This window comes from Electrona antarctica (assembly GCF_951216825.1).
Source record: "Electrona antarctica genome assembly, chromosome: 11".
In the NCBI taxonomy this organism is placed as follows: domain Eukaryota; kingdom Metazoa; phylum Chordata; class Actinopteri; order Myctophiformes; family Myctophidae; genus Electrona; species Electrona antarctica.
In genome coordinates this window covers 20,013,584-20,033,583 of record NC_136792.1, presented here as the reverse complement: position 1 = coordinate 20,033,583, position 20,000 = coordinate 20,013,584, and the positions used below count along the sequence as shown (strand labels likewise).

At 42.8% G+C, this 20,000-nt stretch overlaps 1 protein-coding gene across 1 annotated transcript in view; it reads right to left on the bottom strand.

Annotated features, from left to right (window-relative positions):
* The window catches only part of nbeab (neurobeachin b), a 268,935-nt gene that overhangs the window by 155,719 nt on the left and 93,216 nt on the right, over positions 1-20,000 (bottom strand). The window contains exons 14-25 of the mRNA XM_079513569.1: positions 12,370-12,449; positions 11,450-11,512; positions 10,664-10,761; positions 9,978-10,070; positions 7,325-7,433; positions 5,241-5,322; positions 4,838-4,961; positions 2,663-2,855; positions 1,546-2,538; positions 1,023-1,240; positions 707-860; positions 31-211 (exon numbers count right to left, since the gene is read on the bottom strand). Of these exons, the coding sequence (XP_079369695.1) occupies positions 31-211; positions 707-860; positions 1,023-1,240; positions 1,546-2,538; positions 2,663-2,855; positions 4,838-4,961; positions 5,241-5,322; positions 7,325-7,433; positions 9,978-10,070; positions 10,664-10,761; positions 11,450-11,512; positions 12,370-12,449 (2,388 nt within the window). The remainder of the gene's footprint in view (positions 1-30; positions 212-706; positions 861-1,022; positions 1,241-1,545; positions 2,539-2,662; positions 2,856-4,837; positions 4,962-5,240; positions 5,323-7,324; positions 7,434-9,977; positions 10,071-10,663; positions 10,762-11,449; positions 11,513-12,369; positions 12,450-20,000) is intronic.

The window sequence follows — 20,000 nt, the reverse complement described above, 5'->3', positions numbered from 1 at the left end:
CACACACACACACACACACACACACCCTACCCAGTCTGAGGCACTGACGCATTAGGCCACCGGAGGACATGTTCTTCTCGGCCTCAATTTCGCTGAAGTTCAGGGAGCTGGCGAACACCAGCACGTCCACCATAGACATGAGGCGTGATAGGAACGTCACGGCGGTCTCCGAGGACATGCCCTGGGTCGCCTCGATGTTCTCAAACTCCGTCTTGGACAAACAAGCGGGAGTAAACCCATGGTTACATAGTGTGTACAGTGCTACAGCATGTAGTGGTGACGCAGTGACGATACAATTCCGGATAGCAAGGGTTCTCAAACTTTTTCATGTCAAGGACTCCCAAACTGAAATGTATTTGGTCACCCAGACACTCTAGACATGCGTAGGCAAACAGAAACAAAAGCAAATATGATTGAAATCTAATTCAAAATCATGACAGCAGACAAAGACATACATACATGGCAGACAAATGAAATACAAGGAAGCCAAATTGACAACATAAATGATTAAACCACAGAGACAATCATGACAGTAAAAATAGCATAATAAGGCTATCCAAATAATGGTGACCTCAATCAATAAAGACTAATACTGTACGTTTTAGTTCCATGAAGTGTAGGTGGTTGAAAACCATGTAGTACTACTTCTCTGCCGCTAGATGGCAATGTTACCCCACAGTGAAGAGACGTTGCACTACACACTCACAATGGGAGACGTGGCTGCAGAAAGCAGGGGCAGGATCCCTCCACAGGCAATAATAATGTTGTCTACCATTTGTGAGATGAGGTGAATGGTGTTGTGGACGAAGATAATGTTCTCATTACTGTTCACAAAATCCATCACAGATTTGGTAGAATGGCTGCAGGCACAAAGAAACAAAAGATATTATATATTATTACTTTATTACTTGTTGATAATGGCACACATTTTACATGATATTATCAACCATCGGTCAGAGGTTATGTATGGTGTGGTGACAAAGCTACTGAGAAAGCCTGAATGTCAATGTTGAGCTACGCACCTCCTCCAGACATGGACGTCGGCCTCCAGAGCTAACAGCAGGTCAGTTAGTAGCCTCTGGTGCATGTGCGACCATTTGAACTCGGGAATGCGGAACATGGTGGTGCGTGGGCCAGGGCTGAACTGCTGTCGCTGTTCCTCCGTCATCGGCGTGCCCCTGAAGCCCAGGTCCACACACAGGTCCCTCTCCATCTGACTGTCTGAGTGCCCAAGCAGACTCTGAAAAGGGTCAACCAGGTTAACTGCAAATCATTACAATCATCATCCGCTTGTAAGCTTCAAGCGACCCATGGGTCTATCGAGTTAAACTAACTCTCAGGACACTCATTTTTGCAGTGTAACATATTATGTTAGGCTCTTCAACTGCCAGCTGAGGCATTCCGTCTGATCAATACTTTTTAATTTAGATTACCATAAAACGACCAGTCTCTGACTGGTGGATAACTAATTGAGTTTTCAGCATTTTAGCTATTCATTTTTGCATATTAAAGTGCATCAGACTGTATGATCATGCTGTGACCTACCTGCGTGGTGGTTGTTGTCTGAATCTTCTTAATTTCTTTGTCTTTCCCATCATCTGAACGTTCCGTGTCAGAAGCCGTGCTGGCTGCATCTGCAGTGCTACAGGTTTTAGCAGCAGATCTGAGGTCTTCCTCAGTTGTAGCTGCAGCTGTGTCTTCAGTGACCACCGACCCTTGGGAGGAGGCCTCAGCCCCAGTCATGGAGGTCATGTCTCCCAGAGCTGACTGCAATTTATTTTCCTCCTCCTCCAGAGTGCTGAGAATGGAGCCCAGCTCAGGGCTTCCTGCCATGCGAGCCAGTAAACCAAAGTCATTATCACTGGAACTGGTATCGACCTGGGGGTCTGGGCAAGGCAGAATCCGTGGATCAGCTGGGTTGCGCTCCGGTAGTAGATTTTCTACCACACTGCTCGCCACCGTGTTAAACAAGAAGTTGCCGTTAGGGATGCTGTCATTGGCTAGCGTGATCAGAGGCCCTGGATCTTTGTCCCTCAGGCTTTCTTTCGGCAACAGCCCACTGTTTATATTATTGCTGAGCTTTTCCACAGCAGCACAGTAAACATTGTCCAACAAGGAGTCCACCCCCACAAGTGTCCTGTGCTCAGGCAACCTCAGAGTTTCAGTGGACAAGTCCATATCGTCCAACTTGACCTCTGTTGCCTCAACCTTTTCTGCTTTGATGTCCACCAGAAGGTCATGAACTTCGACACTGACCCCATCCAACGTCCCCTCTGGCCCGCTGATGGTCTTCACAGGACCCTTTCCCTCAGCTAGAAGGTTACGCGAGTCAGTACTCTCATAGTCCGCCTCGCTCTCTGGTGTGTGGGTCTGAGAGTTGTCATCGATCTCTCTGACCTCGATGCCTGAGGCTTGGGCAGACAGACCAGAGATTGTGCTGACCAAACCCTTTTTCCCCTTCTTAATGTTTTCCTCCTCCTGTCGCTGGTACTCCTCATACATCTTAGCTAGGTACTCCTTATGAGCCTCATATGTCACCTGGGCAAAAAGCCATTGTTAGTGATATTATCCAGTACAATGTTATTGTACAGCAGAGGGCAGCGTTTCCTCTCCATTTAATACACATCACAAGTGCTTTGCCATTAAAAGGAAAAGGACTCACCTTGGAGTGGGCTATGGAGAGTGTGTCCACCCACACACGCCAGCCACCCCACTCATATTTAATGGCATGGTATAGCAGGATGCGGAAGATGTTGTAGACCATCTCAGTGATCTTCTGCTCCTCAGAGTTTTTGGGGTTGATGTAGCTGAGCGAGAACATCCAGTCCTGCCATACCGAGCACTGCAGGAGACACCTACGACACACACACCGTCTCACACCCTCAGCACATCATTCAGTTACAGTGAAAGTACTTGTCTTTTATTTTTAAATTATGATCAGTGTTCATAGTATATTATATACTGTTTTCATTATTCATTATTAAAGGGTCTGTTCACCTAAAATACAAAAGAACATATTTTCCCACTTAACCCTAGGGGTGGAGCTCGTTAATTTTTATTGATAACGAGCACCTTATCGATCAGGCTTATCGAGCCCACTAGAGAGCATTTTCTATTATCTTGTGGAAAGACGGGAGACAACACAACCAGTATCTTTTACTAGGGCCTTCAAATACAGTACTTTTATAACAGATGGAAGGTAAATGACCTTTTTACCAATAAAATAATATTAAAGAAACTGTTAAATGGTTAATATGTGTACAGTCACTTTAAAAGCTAATTTAACTTTTGGCCCGGACAGTGCTGGTTGGCAGGTATCAATACACTTTTAGACCTACATGTTTGTGCCAGGTGATCGAGGGTAGCTACTGGGACGTAAGTCTGGACATGATCACCCCGGCTGCGTCACCTGAGTGAGGGGTATGATGTTGCGAGACCCGAAACCCAGATGACCTTAGGATACATAACTACTGTAAGTAAGGATACATCCCAGGTGCATCCATGCAATGATTTTTCGTTCTAGTTATTCTATTTATAGTGACTCATAGGAATAGACTACGTGACAACGAGGAATAGTCTGGTGACCACCGGAGAGATGGCACCCGGGAGCAGTATGGGTTGGCGCCCCAGCCTGTGTCTTCCGTGAGGAGGAAGCCCAACAAACCCACGGTGAGGCCTTTAGGAGGGCCATTCAAGCTGCAAGCGGAGCCTGCAGCACCACCGTTGCCCAGGTGGAGCCTGCAGAACCAATAACCCACCAATCCTGAATGAAGTGTCTGGTGCTGGGAGTCTGGTGCAACAAACAGGTCCTGGACCTGGTGAGAGCAGGAGTGGACTTAATGAAACGTAGGAGGGGCCCGGACAGGAGTCAACCTACAAAGCCTATAGACTATAGTCCTTCCACACGCCAGATCTACCTCCCAATCCCGGCAGAGTAGTTTCGGAGTTCCGGAGCAACGGATTGTGTGGCCCTGGTCTTTCCCTAATGGGACTGATCGAGGGTAGCTACTGGGACGTACATTGAGACTTGATCACCCTGGCTGGGTCACCTGAGTGAGGGGTATGATGTTGAGAGACATCTCTTGATCGCCTCTTGTCTTGATTGTTTCAATGTGACGTCATGGGCCGATATATGCTCGATAACAGGCTTGATAAGCCCAAAAATTATTGATAACAGGTACTCAATAAGCATAATCGGGTTTTTTCCGGGTATCGGATATCAAGCTCCATCCCTACTTAACCCTATCTATTGAGCATATTTATAATTTTGGTGTGATTAGCCAAGGTTACCGAAATACAACAAAGTTCAAAAGCATTTGGTTTGTGACATCCAAAGTAGTACTTTTGAGAATCTTAAAAGTACTACTGGTGCCACTGGTGCGTTCTTTTCAGCCGAATATCGGAACGACGTAAAAAGGACGTAAAAAAAAATTCAATCTCACTTTATGTCAATCACGTTTGCACACTGCCACAGAATATTTAATCCGTATAAACCATTGTATTGGTTTTACGCAGCTGTAGACAGTGTCTAGTGGGGTGTTGGTGACAGCTAGTGATAACCTATCAACTACTTTAGGATCCGCAAAACGCCATAAAAGAACGCTTTCCAGAGATGATTTTGATAATCCATGGTAATCCACAGTTTGAAGTGGGTTGGATGTGAGATCATGTGACCCTTGGGCCATCAGTTGATCTACTGTATCCAAGGATGATTTAACATCTAGAGGAGCATGTTAGACAGCGAACACAGGAGAGGATCTCTCTTTTCCCCCCCTCTTTTCTTATATATGAATCTGAACGTTAAAAGATGCTGTGGGTGATTGAGAGTTCCTCTCACCGTCTGTTCTCGCGGCTGTTGCTGAACAGCTTGATCATGTCAGACAGGAAGAGCCGGCGAACGTCCATCAGCTCTGTGCTTGGAGTGGAGCTCTTCAGTATGGTGGCTGCTACCTTGAGAATCACTGATATCACATATGCACAAACATACACGCAGGATAACAAGGAGTCAACAGAGAAAAGAAAAACACAACAGTAAATGTACCAAATTAAATTCCATCAGCGTGAAGCAATCCATCGTGTTGTGACTCGTGAGCTTGTAGATATTTTCAGCGCAAAGATTTGGTGTAGGGGAAAAAAAAGATTGTACCAAGAACAGAGCAACCTCGGGTCAAGTATAGAAGTATAGAGGGTTTACATGACATGCAAACATTGACTGGACTCGCATGCAACAACAGACTTACTTGGGTTCTGTATCTTCACTGTGGAGTCTGGCTCAGGGTGAGGTTTGTGAACTACCTGCGTGCAGATCTGCTCTGTGAGAATCTGTTAACAAGAAGCATGGAGATGAATCACTTATTTTGACTCTATTTGGCCATGATTAAACTGGCAACGAAATCCGATTTTTGGCCTATCCAGATTGGAATCAGTATGATCAGCAAAAAACCGCATGTAAATAGACCACCACAGGTGATTCAGATGTGATTGTCTCCACTCTCCACCAGAGAGATTATGTTTTGCACTCCGTCCGTGTGCGAGTCCGTCCGTGTGTGCGTCCATCCGTCTGTTACCAGCTAATCTCCGGCATCGTTAACCAGGTCGGTGCCAAATTTTGCACGCACACTCCCTGGATGCCAACGATGAATGTCTGCCCCAAATTTTCCAGAACGGCCTGTTATAGCGCCACCAGGAGGCCGACTTTTGAAAAACACATCTTTTGATATTACTCCTCCAGATTCTGTCCAAAAATCCCGCAAATCGTTACACACTATCTCTATAGTCATGTGTTCAAGACGGATCTGTCCGATATTTCATATTCCATCCTAATTGGCTAATATTGGCTTTCAAAGTTTGCAGGATTTGAACAAAAAGCTTCAAATCATGAACGCATCGTGCAATTTACGTGAAATCTTTCACAGACTTTCCTACTAGGATGAGGAATATCACTTTGGCCCGTTATAGCGTCAGCGACAGGTGGATTTTTGCAAGACACATTTTTGGAACAAAATGCCTCAAATCATCCAATTGCCATCCAAGGCGTAAGAAGAAATGGCACCCTTTTCACATTTGCCTATTATAGCGCCACAAGGAGGCCACAACCTGACCTGCCCTGGTGGAGAGACCCGAGGGGCACTTTATCTAGTTCAAATCTGATTTCCAAGGATGTGTCTCAGTATGGACTCTTGGACACTGCAGTCTGATTTAAGCAGCTCGCTTGGTCTTCAACCAGCCAAAATTCTCACATGTCTCCCCCCTGCTCCGCTCCCTGCACTGGCTCCCGGTCGCTGCCCGCACAGAATACAAAACTCTGATGTTGGCATTTAAAGCAACCAAAGGTATGGCTCCCCCATATCTTGCCAGCATGATTGAACCCTACAAACCCTCCCGCGCACTCAGATCAGCCAACGCAGGGAAGCTGGAAGTACCCTCACTAAAAACGCCGGGACAACGCTCCACACGTCCCAAACTCTTCTCCCTTCTGGCCCCAAAACTGTGGAATGCACTTCCCGTTGCAATCAGAACTGCAGCATCACTCCCGATCTTCCGCCGTAGTCTGAAAACCCACCTTTTCAGACTCCATCATGGCCCATAGCACTTACCCTACCCCCCTTAGACAGCACTTCTTAGACTTATATAGCATTTGAAACAGACTTATAGCATGTCATGTAGACAGCACAATAAGTGCATTGTATGTAGTCATAGCACTTCATAGTATATATGTACAGCATAGTATAGCATATATGTATAATTTATATGTATAGTGTCATTATATAGATATGTTCTAGTCACGTTCTTAGCTTACGCATGTTTCGCGATAAATGCATTTTACATATGTGATGTATTCCCATGCTTTTTGTTCTTGCTTAATGTAAGTCGCTCTGGATTAAGAGCGTCTGCTAAATGCCTAAATTGTAAATTGTAAATTGTAAGCTTAATCGTACGACCAAACTTGTGAGCTTGTAGATCTGCTATTTCCAGCGAGTGACACCGTCCTATAACAGAGTATAAATTAACCATTAATGACGTCTATTTGTTACATTATCACGACAGCAACCAATGCAGATAGGTCGACAATGTCTGAATACACTAATCTGATCTGATCACTTGAGACAGTATTTGAGGGCCCAAGCCGGCCTAGCGGTCCCGACGACCTTTGCTGCATGTCACCCCCATCTCTCTCCCCTCCCCATTTCCTGTCACACTACTGTCTACCTATCAATACAGACACCCCCCCCCCCCCACCCCCAAAAAAAAGATAGTATTTGAGAAGCCTGAGAGGCTTTTGATGCAAAGTTTCCACAACTATCGAAAGAAAAGCGTCCATCACCTCGTACAAAGTGTTGTACGTCGTCACCGTCACAGTGTTGGTGTGCAGCATGAGCCTCTCCCCCAGGAGGGTGAAGAGACTGTGTGTGTGCATGATCTCAACCTTCCTCCTGTGGAAAAAACACAAAGAAACAAAAATGAAACAGACTATGAAGCACAATGGCAAAGAGAGCGCTGCTTGGAGCTTCAGGATCAGTGAGCAGTGTCAGCCTGCCTCCCTGGGCCTTCCCACCTGGCTCTGGAGACAAGTGTCATGGAGCTGCAGGCTGTCAGAAATTGGGGAGAATTCCGTTGGAGGTTCGTAGGATAACGAAGTCACCCTGTCACTAGGAAAGACACTGCTGTAGAGGTATACCACAAGTGGCTGGGTTTTACAGTGACAAACTGCTCCTGCAAACAGCACAAAGACTGCTGTCACAATGTTAAGTCGAAGCCACACCACTTCAGAGCCACTGCCTCAAGGCAGGTGGGGACTTTCTTAACAAGTCGACAATTTCTGTCGTTTTCCTAGGCTGGTAAATTGGACACTTAGGAGGAGAGCGCAGTTACTCTATAAAGAGTATAAATATGGAAATAAGGAGGAAAGGGCAGAGCAATGATTCAAACCCAGTCAAGGCTTGGCTCATGTACCGGTCTGCTTATGCTTGTGAAATGGCTTCATTAAACCTTAGACCTATGCACAAAACTTTAATTTAGTTGAAAGACAAAAGCTTTTGACAGTGAGCTTATTTACCACATCAGTGGAATAAGGTAGGCTACATCATTTTGAAGATGAATAACACAGCTATGCCATTTGAGTGGAAAAGTAGGGATACAGAAAAGATTGAATATCCCTCTACTGAGAGTAATATACTAAAGGAGGTACGGGTATGACATTTTGAGGCTGAATTACCGATACCTTTAACACAGTATTTATCTGTTACAGGGTCTATGTATGATGAAAGTGCAGTGCAATCTTGTTAAACCTCAACTCAAAAAGCTGAGAAATAACTTGTCTAAGATCTCGCACTGACACGATGACACCCTCTCACAGCAGTTACTAGTTTATGGACAAATTCATTATTTTGTGATCCTAAAATTGCTGTAGATTATTGAGTTGCATTACCTGTTGTGCTTCTTGCATTTGTTGCTTCTTGAATTTGTTGAATACCAGTTGTACCTGCCAGAGTACTCAGTACTCAGTCTCAACCTTTTCAGGCCCTCCCCCTCCCTAATAATCATATTTGAACTGGGGACCCCAAAAAATAATCCTATTGAAACTGGGGAACCACCAAAATAATCCCAGGTCATCGGCAAGTTCGGCAACACACATGCCTGTGACAGTTAGACAGACTTTACACAATACATTGTATTGATGATGGTGTGAGCCTACAGTATGTCACAAACATACTGTCACATATCTTCCACTCTCTCTGTTTTGCCATTTTAAAATAAGAGAAATACGTTTAATACAGAGAAAAATGTTTTCTTTTGTTTTTAGATGAGACTTAAAGATCTAAACTGTACTAACACTTCTAAGAATCTCAGAATACATTTGTGATCACTTTCAAAAATCCAATTATAAAAACAAATGCCCTGATCCAATCCTAGTAGACCCTTTATCAATATCAATTATATATGAGCTTACAGTAGAGCTTTCGCAGAATTTGGATAGGGGTTTAATATTTAAGAAAGCTTTCAAAGAGAGGGATGAACGGAAGGTTTCATTAAGCACAGATGTCTCTTTTCATTTGCACCCCAGGCAGTCTACCGTGAAGCGGCAGTGACAGGCCTTGGTAATGGTAACGCCATAACGCCCGATGCCCCAGCCCCGCTACCTCCAGTGCATACAAAACGTTTTCTGTATCTCCCTCCTTCAATTCCTTGCATCTTGAAGAACAGCCCCCTCCCACATCCCCTCTCTCACTCCCTCTCATCTCCACATTCTGCAGTTTATAAAGTCCATCCCAGTTTTCAAACTGGCTCATTTATTACTTTATTTCAGGGCAGGAGACAGTCATTTTGGAGCCCTTCTTCTACCCATAGATATATATAAAGGCTAGATGGCTCAAGGCGGAGTCTCTGACGTAGTTCACCCGGCGGCCATCTTGCTTTGGGGCTACAGTACAGTATGTTCTATGGCAGCTCAGACAAAAACAGTCATAACTCCCTCAAATCTTGACGTATTTACAAACGGGTTGATTTATTACAAACGTTGTCAACGTGGCTATGATTCAGGACGCTTATCTGCTTAATTTTGTTTTTTATATGAACGTCGTATAAAAGCTTAGTTTCTTATATATATCTATTATCTATGCTTCTACCCCTTCCCTTGGTTTCTCTGAAGTGATGGTTACAGGGCAGCCTGCCAGGAATCCAGGCATCCCACAGAGTGCTGCACCCTCATTTAGAACCCCGGCACCCTGTGAGGAATTTTCAGTTTCCTACAACTGTACAAACTGTACATACACTCTTCTTAAAACTATTTTGCAGTTTGCAGTGAGAAAATCTAGCTTTATTCGTGTTAGTTCGGCTACCAACCAGTCTGTATTCTTCTTTTTTCATTGCGCCCATATTACAGGGATATAGGTAGGCAATAGCGACATAACAACATAGGAAGGAAATGTTTATGAGTATTCTAATGAGCTATGAAGTCAATGGAACTGGTTACTTACTTGTGGCCTAAATGCTTAAGGAAATAACCAAGGACCTTGAGGGATTGCACTCGAATACTTTCGCTGTTAGAGGCCAGGAGCTTGTATATTACCCTGGAACAGAAGCAAGCAGAAGAGGCCGACAATAGCACACCATCCTGACAGGACAAAATATAGCCCTGTTAATGAACAGACTGCACTAGTATCTTAGAGCCTTTTCCCATCAGAGCAGAGCAAACTTATATAAGCGTGAAATGAATGTCCTAATCAAAACAGCAGCCTTTGCACCACAAATTCCCCTGAACTCCCAAGTAGAATAGTTGATGTTGTGCATGTATAATTCACAGGATCACATGGAATGTGTTTGATCAAACATTAAAGAAATATGATCATATCATTGCTGTTGGATGAGGAAGAAGGTAGTGCTCGCCTATCTGTGGCCCAGATGCAAGCAAGCAGTATCACAAAAGGAAATGGAGTCTGCACACTGGTAATACTGAAAAGGTTCATTTTGATCAATTCAGATCTTCATCAGGATATCATTGCTTTTCCCTGCTTTTTCCCCCAGAGTGATCAAGTGAATTATTGTATAAATCATGTATACACAGACAACAATAATATCAGTCCTATGTGTGTGTTGTGTCTTAATGTCTTTGTGTGTGTGTGTGTTTATTTTGTGGTTTTCTTCCCCTCAGTCAAACACTTACCGTATTCCATTTCTCTGGTCAAAAGCAGGGATCATGGAGGCTGGGTGCTCAGACATGAGAGCCACCAGTAGCTGCAAAACATCATGGAGGTTTTCATCCTGCAGAAATAACAGGGGACAGTTTGAGAATTGAGAAAGATTTTATCAGGACCGGCAAAGAGGTGTTTCCTCTGGATCCCAAACAGTGTGGCATCTATAGAGAGCCCCTGTATCGCAAAAACAATATGGATTGAGAATACTTTTCAGTTGAATAAAAGAGTGAAGAAGATTCAAGATTCAATACTTTATTGCCATGTCACCAGAGTTGATTGGAATTTGTTTCAGTGCTCCAAAAACAGACATACAGATATTCACATATTCACATCACATTTTCAGACAGTAGAAAAAGATACAATAAGTACAAACATCATACACTGCAATTCTAAGCCGGAACTGTCACTGTGGATGTTGTATGGGGTGTCAGGAATATTCCACTGACAACGTGCAATTTTGATATGACACCCATATCCCAGCAAAAATATATTACAACCATCATCCCTTCATCTGGCGAACTATATTGACTGGATAGGAGGATGCACAGATGGACAATATGATGCTGAAATAAATACCGTGCTATGGGTTATCCCTTTTCATTATCCATTGTAGCACCAGCTGTACCCATACCACTGCTGTTTGTAAAACTTCCAAAAGAACCCATCAACTGCGCTGCTGGAAAACAATAACGTTACAGCCTAACTAAGGTCTACTGTATGTACTGTAAGCTCAACTGCAGTGGAGAAAAACCTACCTCATGCATTGTCAACAAATAGTTCAGGATGCTTTGAAGCTCATCCTCCTTCACACCTCGGTCCTGAAAGAATGTCAAGGTAGAAAGACAGATAAAAAGCACAAGTGGTTAACTTGGGAGAAATGTCATCAATAGTATTTACTGCATTTTTGTCAGCTTCTGTAGTAAGCTGAAAGCCAAAATGTGTGCTTTCCAGTGTTATGACTGACAGCATCACCATTTAGGTACAGTCTGCTGATGCTGTAGTATGTCAAGATACATAGAAACATTTCACATTAGCCACAGCTGACAGATGCTGCCGTGCGAGAAATTATACTTGTGAGCACATTTTAGCATTTGGTCTCCAGTGTCTCTTCTTATTACGGTGCTTAAACGGAACGCACAACTGAAACACTTCTAATGAGAACACAGATTCCCTCTTATTGATCGCAGCGAAACACATTTATTTAACTATACAATAATTGCTATTTGCCTAAGAAGCTCAGTTGGCGGCATACAGGCTGTAAATCTATTTTACAGCCTGTATTTATGCCATTCCCTGGAACTGTGAGGCTAAACTCTGCTGCATGTGACAGGATAATCATTTGCAGAGACAGAGGAAGCTGGGACACTGACAGCAACAAAGGAGATTGCTGTACGAAGAAAACAGGGCTAGCATGCAGACTGTGCATTATACAAATACCATGTTAGATAGCCCTCGACTCCACAAATGTTTGCTTCAGGAGCAAAATGGTTAAGCAGCATAAAAGCTCTGCTTTCAGTTCCAAAAACTTAATTGGCAACTAAATGGGGCTGGGCATTTCCCACTAGCACAACAATGTTCATATGGAATGGCATCTTTTTAAATCAGTATACACATGAAACCACAGTCTATCTCTGTGTCACAGTCATTTTATCAATTAAGGCAAGGCAAGGGTCACCTTCAGGATGAGTTGTTTGAGGAAAAGCAGCATGAACGCCCTCAGAGACAGGATCTCATTTTGGGTGGGCCTCAGTCCATCTGTTTTGGAGAAAGACAGAGAGACAGGCAGGCAGGCAGAGAGAGTCACAGACAGACAGACAGACAGACAGACAGACAGACAGACAGACAGACAAGCGGGCAGGCAAAGAGCCAAGAGAGAAAGGCAGACAGAGATTGATAATGCATCATAATATGTTAACACACGTCACGTTAAGACAAATACTACCAGTAGTAATGAAAGTAGAATTAACCAGATCACAAGGTCAGGATGAGACAAGGATTACTGAAAATATACTCCTCGTGAAAATAATAATTACAATAATTATATAATATATATAATTAATGATTGATGATACTGTCCTTGGAAACACCATATGCATATTATGCATATGGTGTTTCCAAGGACAGTATGCAGTCCAGAGTTGTGTAGGACTCTAGGCGGCTAGGCCAGTGATTCCAAACCCCACATTTAATATGATTTTCTATCTCTGGGACCTGGCCCAATCTACACGTTAAAATCCTGAGTATTCATTTGACTCTGAGAGTATACAATGTATTGTATCCGATGTACACTCTCTTGAGTTACAGCCCCGTACAGACGCATTTTGGTTTCTAATTAGCAGCTCTCTCTTGGAAGCCCCTTTAATGATTGAACAAAATTTGTATCATGATTTACATGTTTTGGTATCACGATTTCCATGTGTTTGGTATCCTGACACTGGGTCCTTGTTGAGAATTGATCAGTGATCTAAACTGTAATGTGCATCTTCCATCTCGTTGTTTACACCTGCTAAGTTAACATCTCATTAAAGTGCCGTGGCTTCTATCAACACAAAGTTACTTATGTCACTCATAAGTCAGCTTTTCATCACACAGGGCACACCATTGCTGTCACAAAGCTCCTTTAATGTCTGGCAGGCCAAATGCTGTCATACTGTAGGTATACGTACATATGGTCGCCAAATAAAGATGAATGATCACATATGGCATATTACAAAGGGCATTGACTAGCTGTCATATGGCGATTCAGCCGTGTCCCCTTTGGAGACACAAGAGCTCATTAGTTTTGACACCGTCAAAGTGTATTACTGACTGTAGATATGCTGCACTTGTATCCTTTGTTGTTGTGTACTAAAACAATATATGTGAGCCACTATGGGCCCCTGTTACATAGCCTGGCTTTGCCAGGCACAAAACGTGGATTCACTGATACCGGGGAGGAAGCGAGAGTGAATCCACATTATCAGTATGGCCAAAGCCTGCAGGCAACCTGTTACACCCAAATCAACTTGTTGTGATTTGACACTTTGATTTGACACTTTAATAAATTGAATTGAATGTGACACCAATCTATTAAAGGTGCTGAATGTGTGATACTTTTTTTTTCTTTCTTTTTTAAAATAAGTGTTAATTAGTTCTATATTCCCATAGTAACCATTTCTAGAATGTTTGTTCAGTAACAGGGACATCTCTGTATACAGATGGGTACAATAGGTACTCTTACAACACGTTATTGCATATCCATGTGGGGCATGCATTCCAACTTGCATCGTTCTTGACTTGCATACTGAAGCAACCATACTGCCTTTAGGATTATAGCAGCAGTTCACTGTGACTGGCTGGATGGAAGAACGTCTCATTCTTTCTCATTCATCATTGGCACTTTCACTGCAGTGTACATGTACTGTCGCTGTACAATGGAGCCTGCGATGCTGCTAAAATAGACTAGATCCTGTATGGCCTTTTGCTCAGCTTATTTCTTGTCTGCCCTGGCCTGTACTAGGTGCAGATGCCCGATATTATCCAGGCACTGATAACCTCGAGCCCTTTCCTGGGCAGTACACATGTTCAACAGTCGCAGTGACATAATAAAAAGGTGGATACCTGACCATCCTTCGGCTCCACAAGCCAATCAATGTAATCAATACAGCAGTTCCCTGCTCCTGCAATGTGGATGCTAACTGTAGCAGGCATTGATATTGTGTGTGTGTGTGTGTGTGTGTGTGTGTGTGTGTGTGTGTGTGTGTGTGTGTGTGAGAGAGTGAGAGTGAAAGAGAGAGAGAGAGAGAATCCCTGTGGAGAGACAGAGAGCAACATGGTGGGGCTGATAACAATATTATTGCCTTGATGAGTGCTGTATCAAACATATTCACAGCCAACCAATTATGCCGACGTCCGTGCAACGTCCTTTCTTAGATTTACACTGAGGATTTTGCTGTGCTCCATCGTTGATTCTCATTCTTTGATTAGTTTGCTTCTTGCACTCCAAGAGAATAACGAATGTCCACTGAAGTAATGCAGACATTTGATTTTGATTGTCAGTGATACTGTATAATATATATTACACATTTCAAAGTGTTGACTGCATATTTCACACAAACTAATTGCATTCAAATTAAATAAATGTAGTTAAAGACTTTTCCTGAATTAATTTAGAAGAAAAACATATATGGTTGTGTCTCTCTGTGTCCCTTTATTCCTATATATGGAGTTCTGTGTCAGCCATGCCCAAATATGGAGTGTTGGGACGTCAGAACAGGCCAGCTTATGGGGTTCTGTGTCAGGCATGCCCAAATATGGAGTGTTGTGAGGTCAGAATAGGCCAGCTCCATAAATGGACACTGGGCAGGGGCCCTGTCCAGAGCCCGGGCAGAGGCCTTTCTGTGGGGTTCTGGACAACCGTGGGTCTGACCGACTCGACCCCGTGCACTGCACTCCCTGTTGTGGTGTGGAACGCGTGTGTCGATTTTGAAGTCGGTGGGGCGAACGGTTCTCGGGTTACGTGGATTACAGACGCACAGACGTACACACAGAGACTTGGTGCATTTATAAATAGGTTATATATTTTTTTTCTGACAAATATTCAAAAATAATGAAAATAGCAATCTCACAACGTTGTGAGCTTGTAGATCAGCTTCTTTGGTTATGAATAGGTGTGCCTTGAAATACTGACTTGCACAATTTAAAAAATCACTACTCTACACAGTATAGGCATATTAATAAATGCCATATCCTGGTGATAGCCAGATGACAAACACAATGAAACGTTTACATCAGGCTGATTTCAGAACAGCGTTGATTTCATCGACTAAAACTATGATGAAAAATGTTTGTCTAACTAAATAATAACTCAGGTTATCCTGATTGATGTTGATCAATGGTCATCTGTTTGAGTGTCCGCAGTGATTCTCTGCATAAGGGGATGATTCATGGCTTTACTTTGAAAGCACTCTCTATCAGAACCTGGAGGGAAGAGAGAAACCACTACACATTGTACACAACACAATGAGCTGGAGGAGCTTCTGTTTTTGTTCCCATAATTGAACACTTCATTATCTCTATGTTAAACCATCTGTCACAACAGTGGGGGACAGCTGACCTGCCAATGCAATCAGAGACCAGTGAAAGAGACCCACTGTTGTCCACTGCAAGAGTTCCAGTTGTACAGTATTATTGTAGTCACTATTCTCATTATTAAAGTCGTTATCAACAAAATGCATGTGTGGCTCAACTGGAAACTTACTAGCTGGTTCACAAATGTTAGATCATATATAATGCACTGTGTGTGTCTGTGTGTGTGTGTGTGTGTGTGTGTGTGTGTGTGTGTGTGTGCGTGCCTGCGTGCGTGCGTGCGTGCGTGCGTGCGTGCGTGCGTGCGTGCGTGCGACACATTTCCAAAATGACTTTTTTCTTCAAAATACTATAAGTTTGGTAGCGCCTACGCATGTATGTGGAAAAGATCTGAATTTAAGATAACATTGTTATTGCTCTTACTGTTATTTACAAATTGTTTACAATAATGGGCTTAACAGGTTGACGTAATTACAGGCAATTTAAATCGAGCATTTAAAACCAACATTGACATATTTTAAATGTGTGTTTAAGGTTCTATGTTAAATTAGTCATCTACTGTATTTAAAGAGCTTTCTTTGTCATCTCCACAATGGCAAATCTGGGTCTATTAAAACATCTATGCACATTTTTCAGAATTTTCACGACCACTGGAATCTTCTCATGGTGAGTGACATCTCCCAAGGCCAAGGCATATCCTTCTGGAGCTAAGCCACAGTTTGGAACCTTAGTCAAGGAGAAACCCTGATGCTCATATGCCTACCTGTGCCAGCACAAAATGCTCTCCATAGATCACCGTCCCATATGCCAGCCACCATCCATTAATGTTTACACATTCAACAGACTAATTATCATGCCATAAATGTTCAGGTAAATCTGTGTTGGGCTTTCCAGGTCTCAGAGCAGCGTATGGACACGTCCCCAGGGACGGTGTCATTTCCTCAGTGATGGGCTTAACTTTTCAGTGCCAGGGGGTGGACACCAGTTTTGGTCCTGGGTGCCATTTTAGCCCATTTTATAATGGGATAAAATAAAGAAAATGTAATTATATGGTGCATGTCATGTGCATGTCATCACCTGCACACCAGATTATAGGTTAAAAAAAAACTCGTCTTAACGTCCCTGGCAATCAGTGCATAATTAGATTCAGTTCGTCTTACCGTCCCTGGCACTTAAACAGTTTTAATTACTATTCAAAAAGTATTCCAACCATGATGAACATTTTGGTGTAATTTATGTACTAGATCAGTGGTTTTTAAACTTTTTCATATCAAGGCCCATTATTTATTTGGCATTTGAGCCACGGACCATTTGATGAGATTTAGCCTCTCAGACCCAAAACTTTGAATATTATTGTTATAGTTGGATAAGATTTTTCCCCCAATACTATGCTGTAGAGGCAAACGTTGATCAAAATAAAAATTCTACATTCTCTAATTGTGTAGACTTCTTGTAAATTAAGTAATGTATGAAGATCTATAAGGGTCCATTTGGTTACCAACTCTCCATCATTTAGCTGGGACTATACCTGGAACTATACCTAGAATAGGTGGTCCCCGGACCACTGATTGAGAACCACTGTACTAGGTGACAAAAATGATCCCCTCACGCAATACCTTGTAATCCCACTAGTCTGCACCACAGTGTGCCAAATAACATGCACAGGTCACAGTGGAAACACTGTGGGGTTCCCTGTGGGGCCTCATTCACACGTACCAAACACCAATCAAGCAATGTTTGGTCGTTTTTTTGGGCCACCACAATGCTTTTCCAATGGGAGTCACATGGTTTGATCAAACATTTGTGTTTGATCGCTGATTGCTGATTGCTCCCCCCTCATCAAACAAAAATGTTTGGTCAAACCATGTGACTCCCATTGAAAATGAATTGGAGCAGCAATCAAACAGCAATCAGACATCACACACGGACCGAACATTTGTTGTGTAGGTGTGAACTAGGCCTGGGGATTCACCTCTGTGTGGAGCTAATCTCACATTGGCCATCCGATCAGACTGAAAAGAGAAAGTTAAGCGGTGTTCAGATGGTGCAGGGAAAAGGTATCTGGCACAACAAGGAGACTGGAGTTTGATTGTTCCACGGTGCCTCCGGCTTGGCCGGGTGCTCCAATGAGCACAAATGACCATGTTTTGGGTGGTTGCCATGATGCCAGGCCGTAAATTACTTACTAGCAGAACTAACAGAACTTAAAACTAATTTTTGAAGGATGCACATTGGTACACTTGGTCAATACCTACCTACAGTAGCGTAACGTCTTCCACACAGACACTAATGAAATATCACCTCAGCACAGAGACTCCCAAGTAAGCCAATTGTGATCTTAAACAGACGCCATGGATGTGACACTCCTGCTGTGGGTGTTTCAGTGTGCCAAGAAATTGACTAATGACAGCCATACAAACACATTATTCCATGCCTGCCTCCCTTTGTTTGGAGAACAGCATATATTGTATAATGTGCATAGACTGGTACAGTATAACATAAAAGAAGAAATCTATATAAAACAATTGCTCTTGTGGTGGTTAGTCCGTTAGTGCCAGCTGTACCGATTCTGTTGCTCCATGTCAAACACACAAAAAAACATTAACCTTATCAACGTCATACTTCTTATAATCTTCTTAACAAACAACCAAGCTTTATGTAATAAAATCTAGAATTCCCCTGTGGTATAAAATAAAGAAAGAAAAAATAAATAAAGAACGAAAAAACAGCTTAGAGTGGGCAAGGCTTCAAACAAGATACAAATGTCCAGAGTAAATTTAGGCCACAGTCCTAGAAAACCAGGTCTAGCTAAGTTTGAGCTTTCATTGATTATTCATCCTGGAGAGTTCACTCGCTCACTAGGAAGAGAGCATTAATAGAGAGATTAAAATGAGGGAACATACGGTACCATATATATGCTCATAGTGTATATATATAGAGAGAGAGAGAGAGAGAGAGAGAGAGAGAGAGAGAGAGAGAGAGAGAGAGAGAGAGAGAGAGAGAGAGAGAGAGAGAGAGAGAGAGAGAGAGAGAATGCGCATGCATATAGTGAATGGCAGATCGAGTGGCAAAGTGAGTGACAAAGTGAATTTAACCCTTTAACCCTCTTTAGTCGTTGGTAGGATTTGTTTGTGGCATACATGTGTAATAGAATCAAGACTCATGGAGGGTTTTGTCACTTGTACAAGCAGAACTGTTTGGCAGAATATAATGTATTATATAATATAGAAATAGTAATAAAATGAGCATTAGTCATAATTAATGCTCATATGACTGTATGACTGTCCTTAAATAAATAATATGAATGTGTTTATTTTCTGGCATAATCATCCAGTCTGTGTGCAGCACACTGCACAAACTGAGTGCAAGTCTGTAGCCACATATGAAAAGACCTCTCAGACCAACTGAGTGTCCATGGTGTCTGTAGCCACTTGAAAAGACCTCTCAGACCAACTGAGTGTCCATGGTGTCTGTAGCCACATGAAAAGACCTCTCAGACCAACTGAGTGTCCATGGTGTCTGTAGCCACATGAAAAGACCTCCCAGACCAACTGAGTGTCCATGGTGTCTGTAGCCACATGAAAAGACCTCCCAGACCAGCGAAATGGACATTTCACAGAAGAAAAATGACGAGAAAGAAAGGAAACGACAGTTCAAGGGCACATCCACTTCCAACACAGTCTGCTTGGTGATGTGCTGCTGTTTTATAGAGTGGAGATGGCAGTCATATTTCTACGTTTTAGAGCCACAGCGCCCACGCCGAGCACCTGCTGCTGCTGGGGTGGGGTGGGGGGGTATTGATGTGGCGCGTCTGCCTCACTGTCATCTACAGTGATGGCCACAGTCCCCCCAGACGAGAGGCAACTTCTAAATCATTTTAACAGTCATTAACCATTTAACAGTCATTAACCAATGTGACACGTCGTGAGCTTGTAGATTGGCTGTTTGTCTTCTGACTAAGTACAAAATGTATGTAATTATATTATACAGTATATACATTGTATAGTATACTAGATTGTAAATTAATAAATAAAATAACAGGATTTTATTGTACTGCATATGTGTGAAAACGGGAAATACCCAGAGTTTTTAACCATTTCAAAAGGTGTCCCACAAGGATCAATACTGGGCCCGATCCTTTTTAGTATCTATATGAATAATATCACCTCATTTTTAAATACATAATAAGTCATTTATTGTACTGCAGACTCTATACAAGTCGCAATGGAAAACCTACAA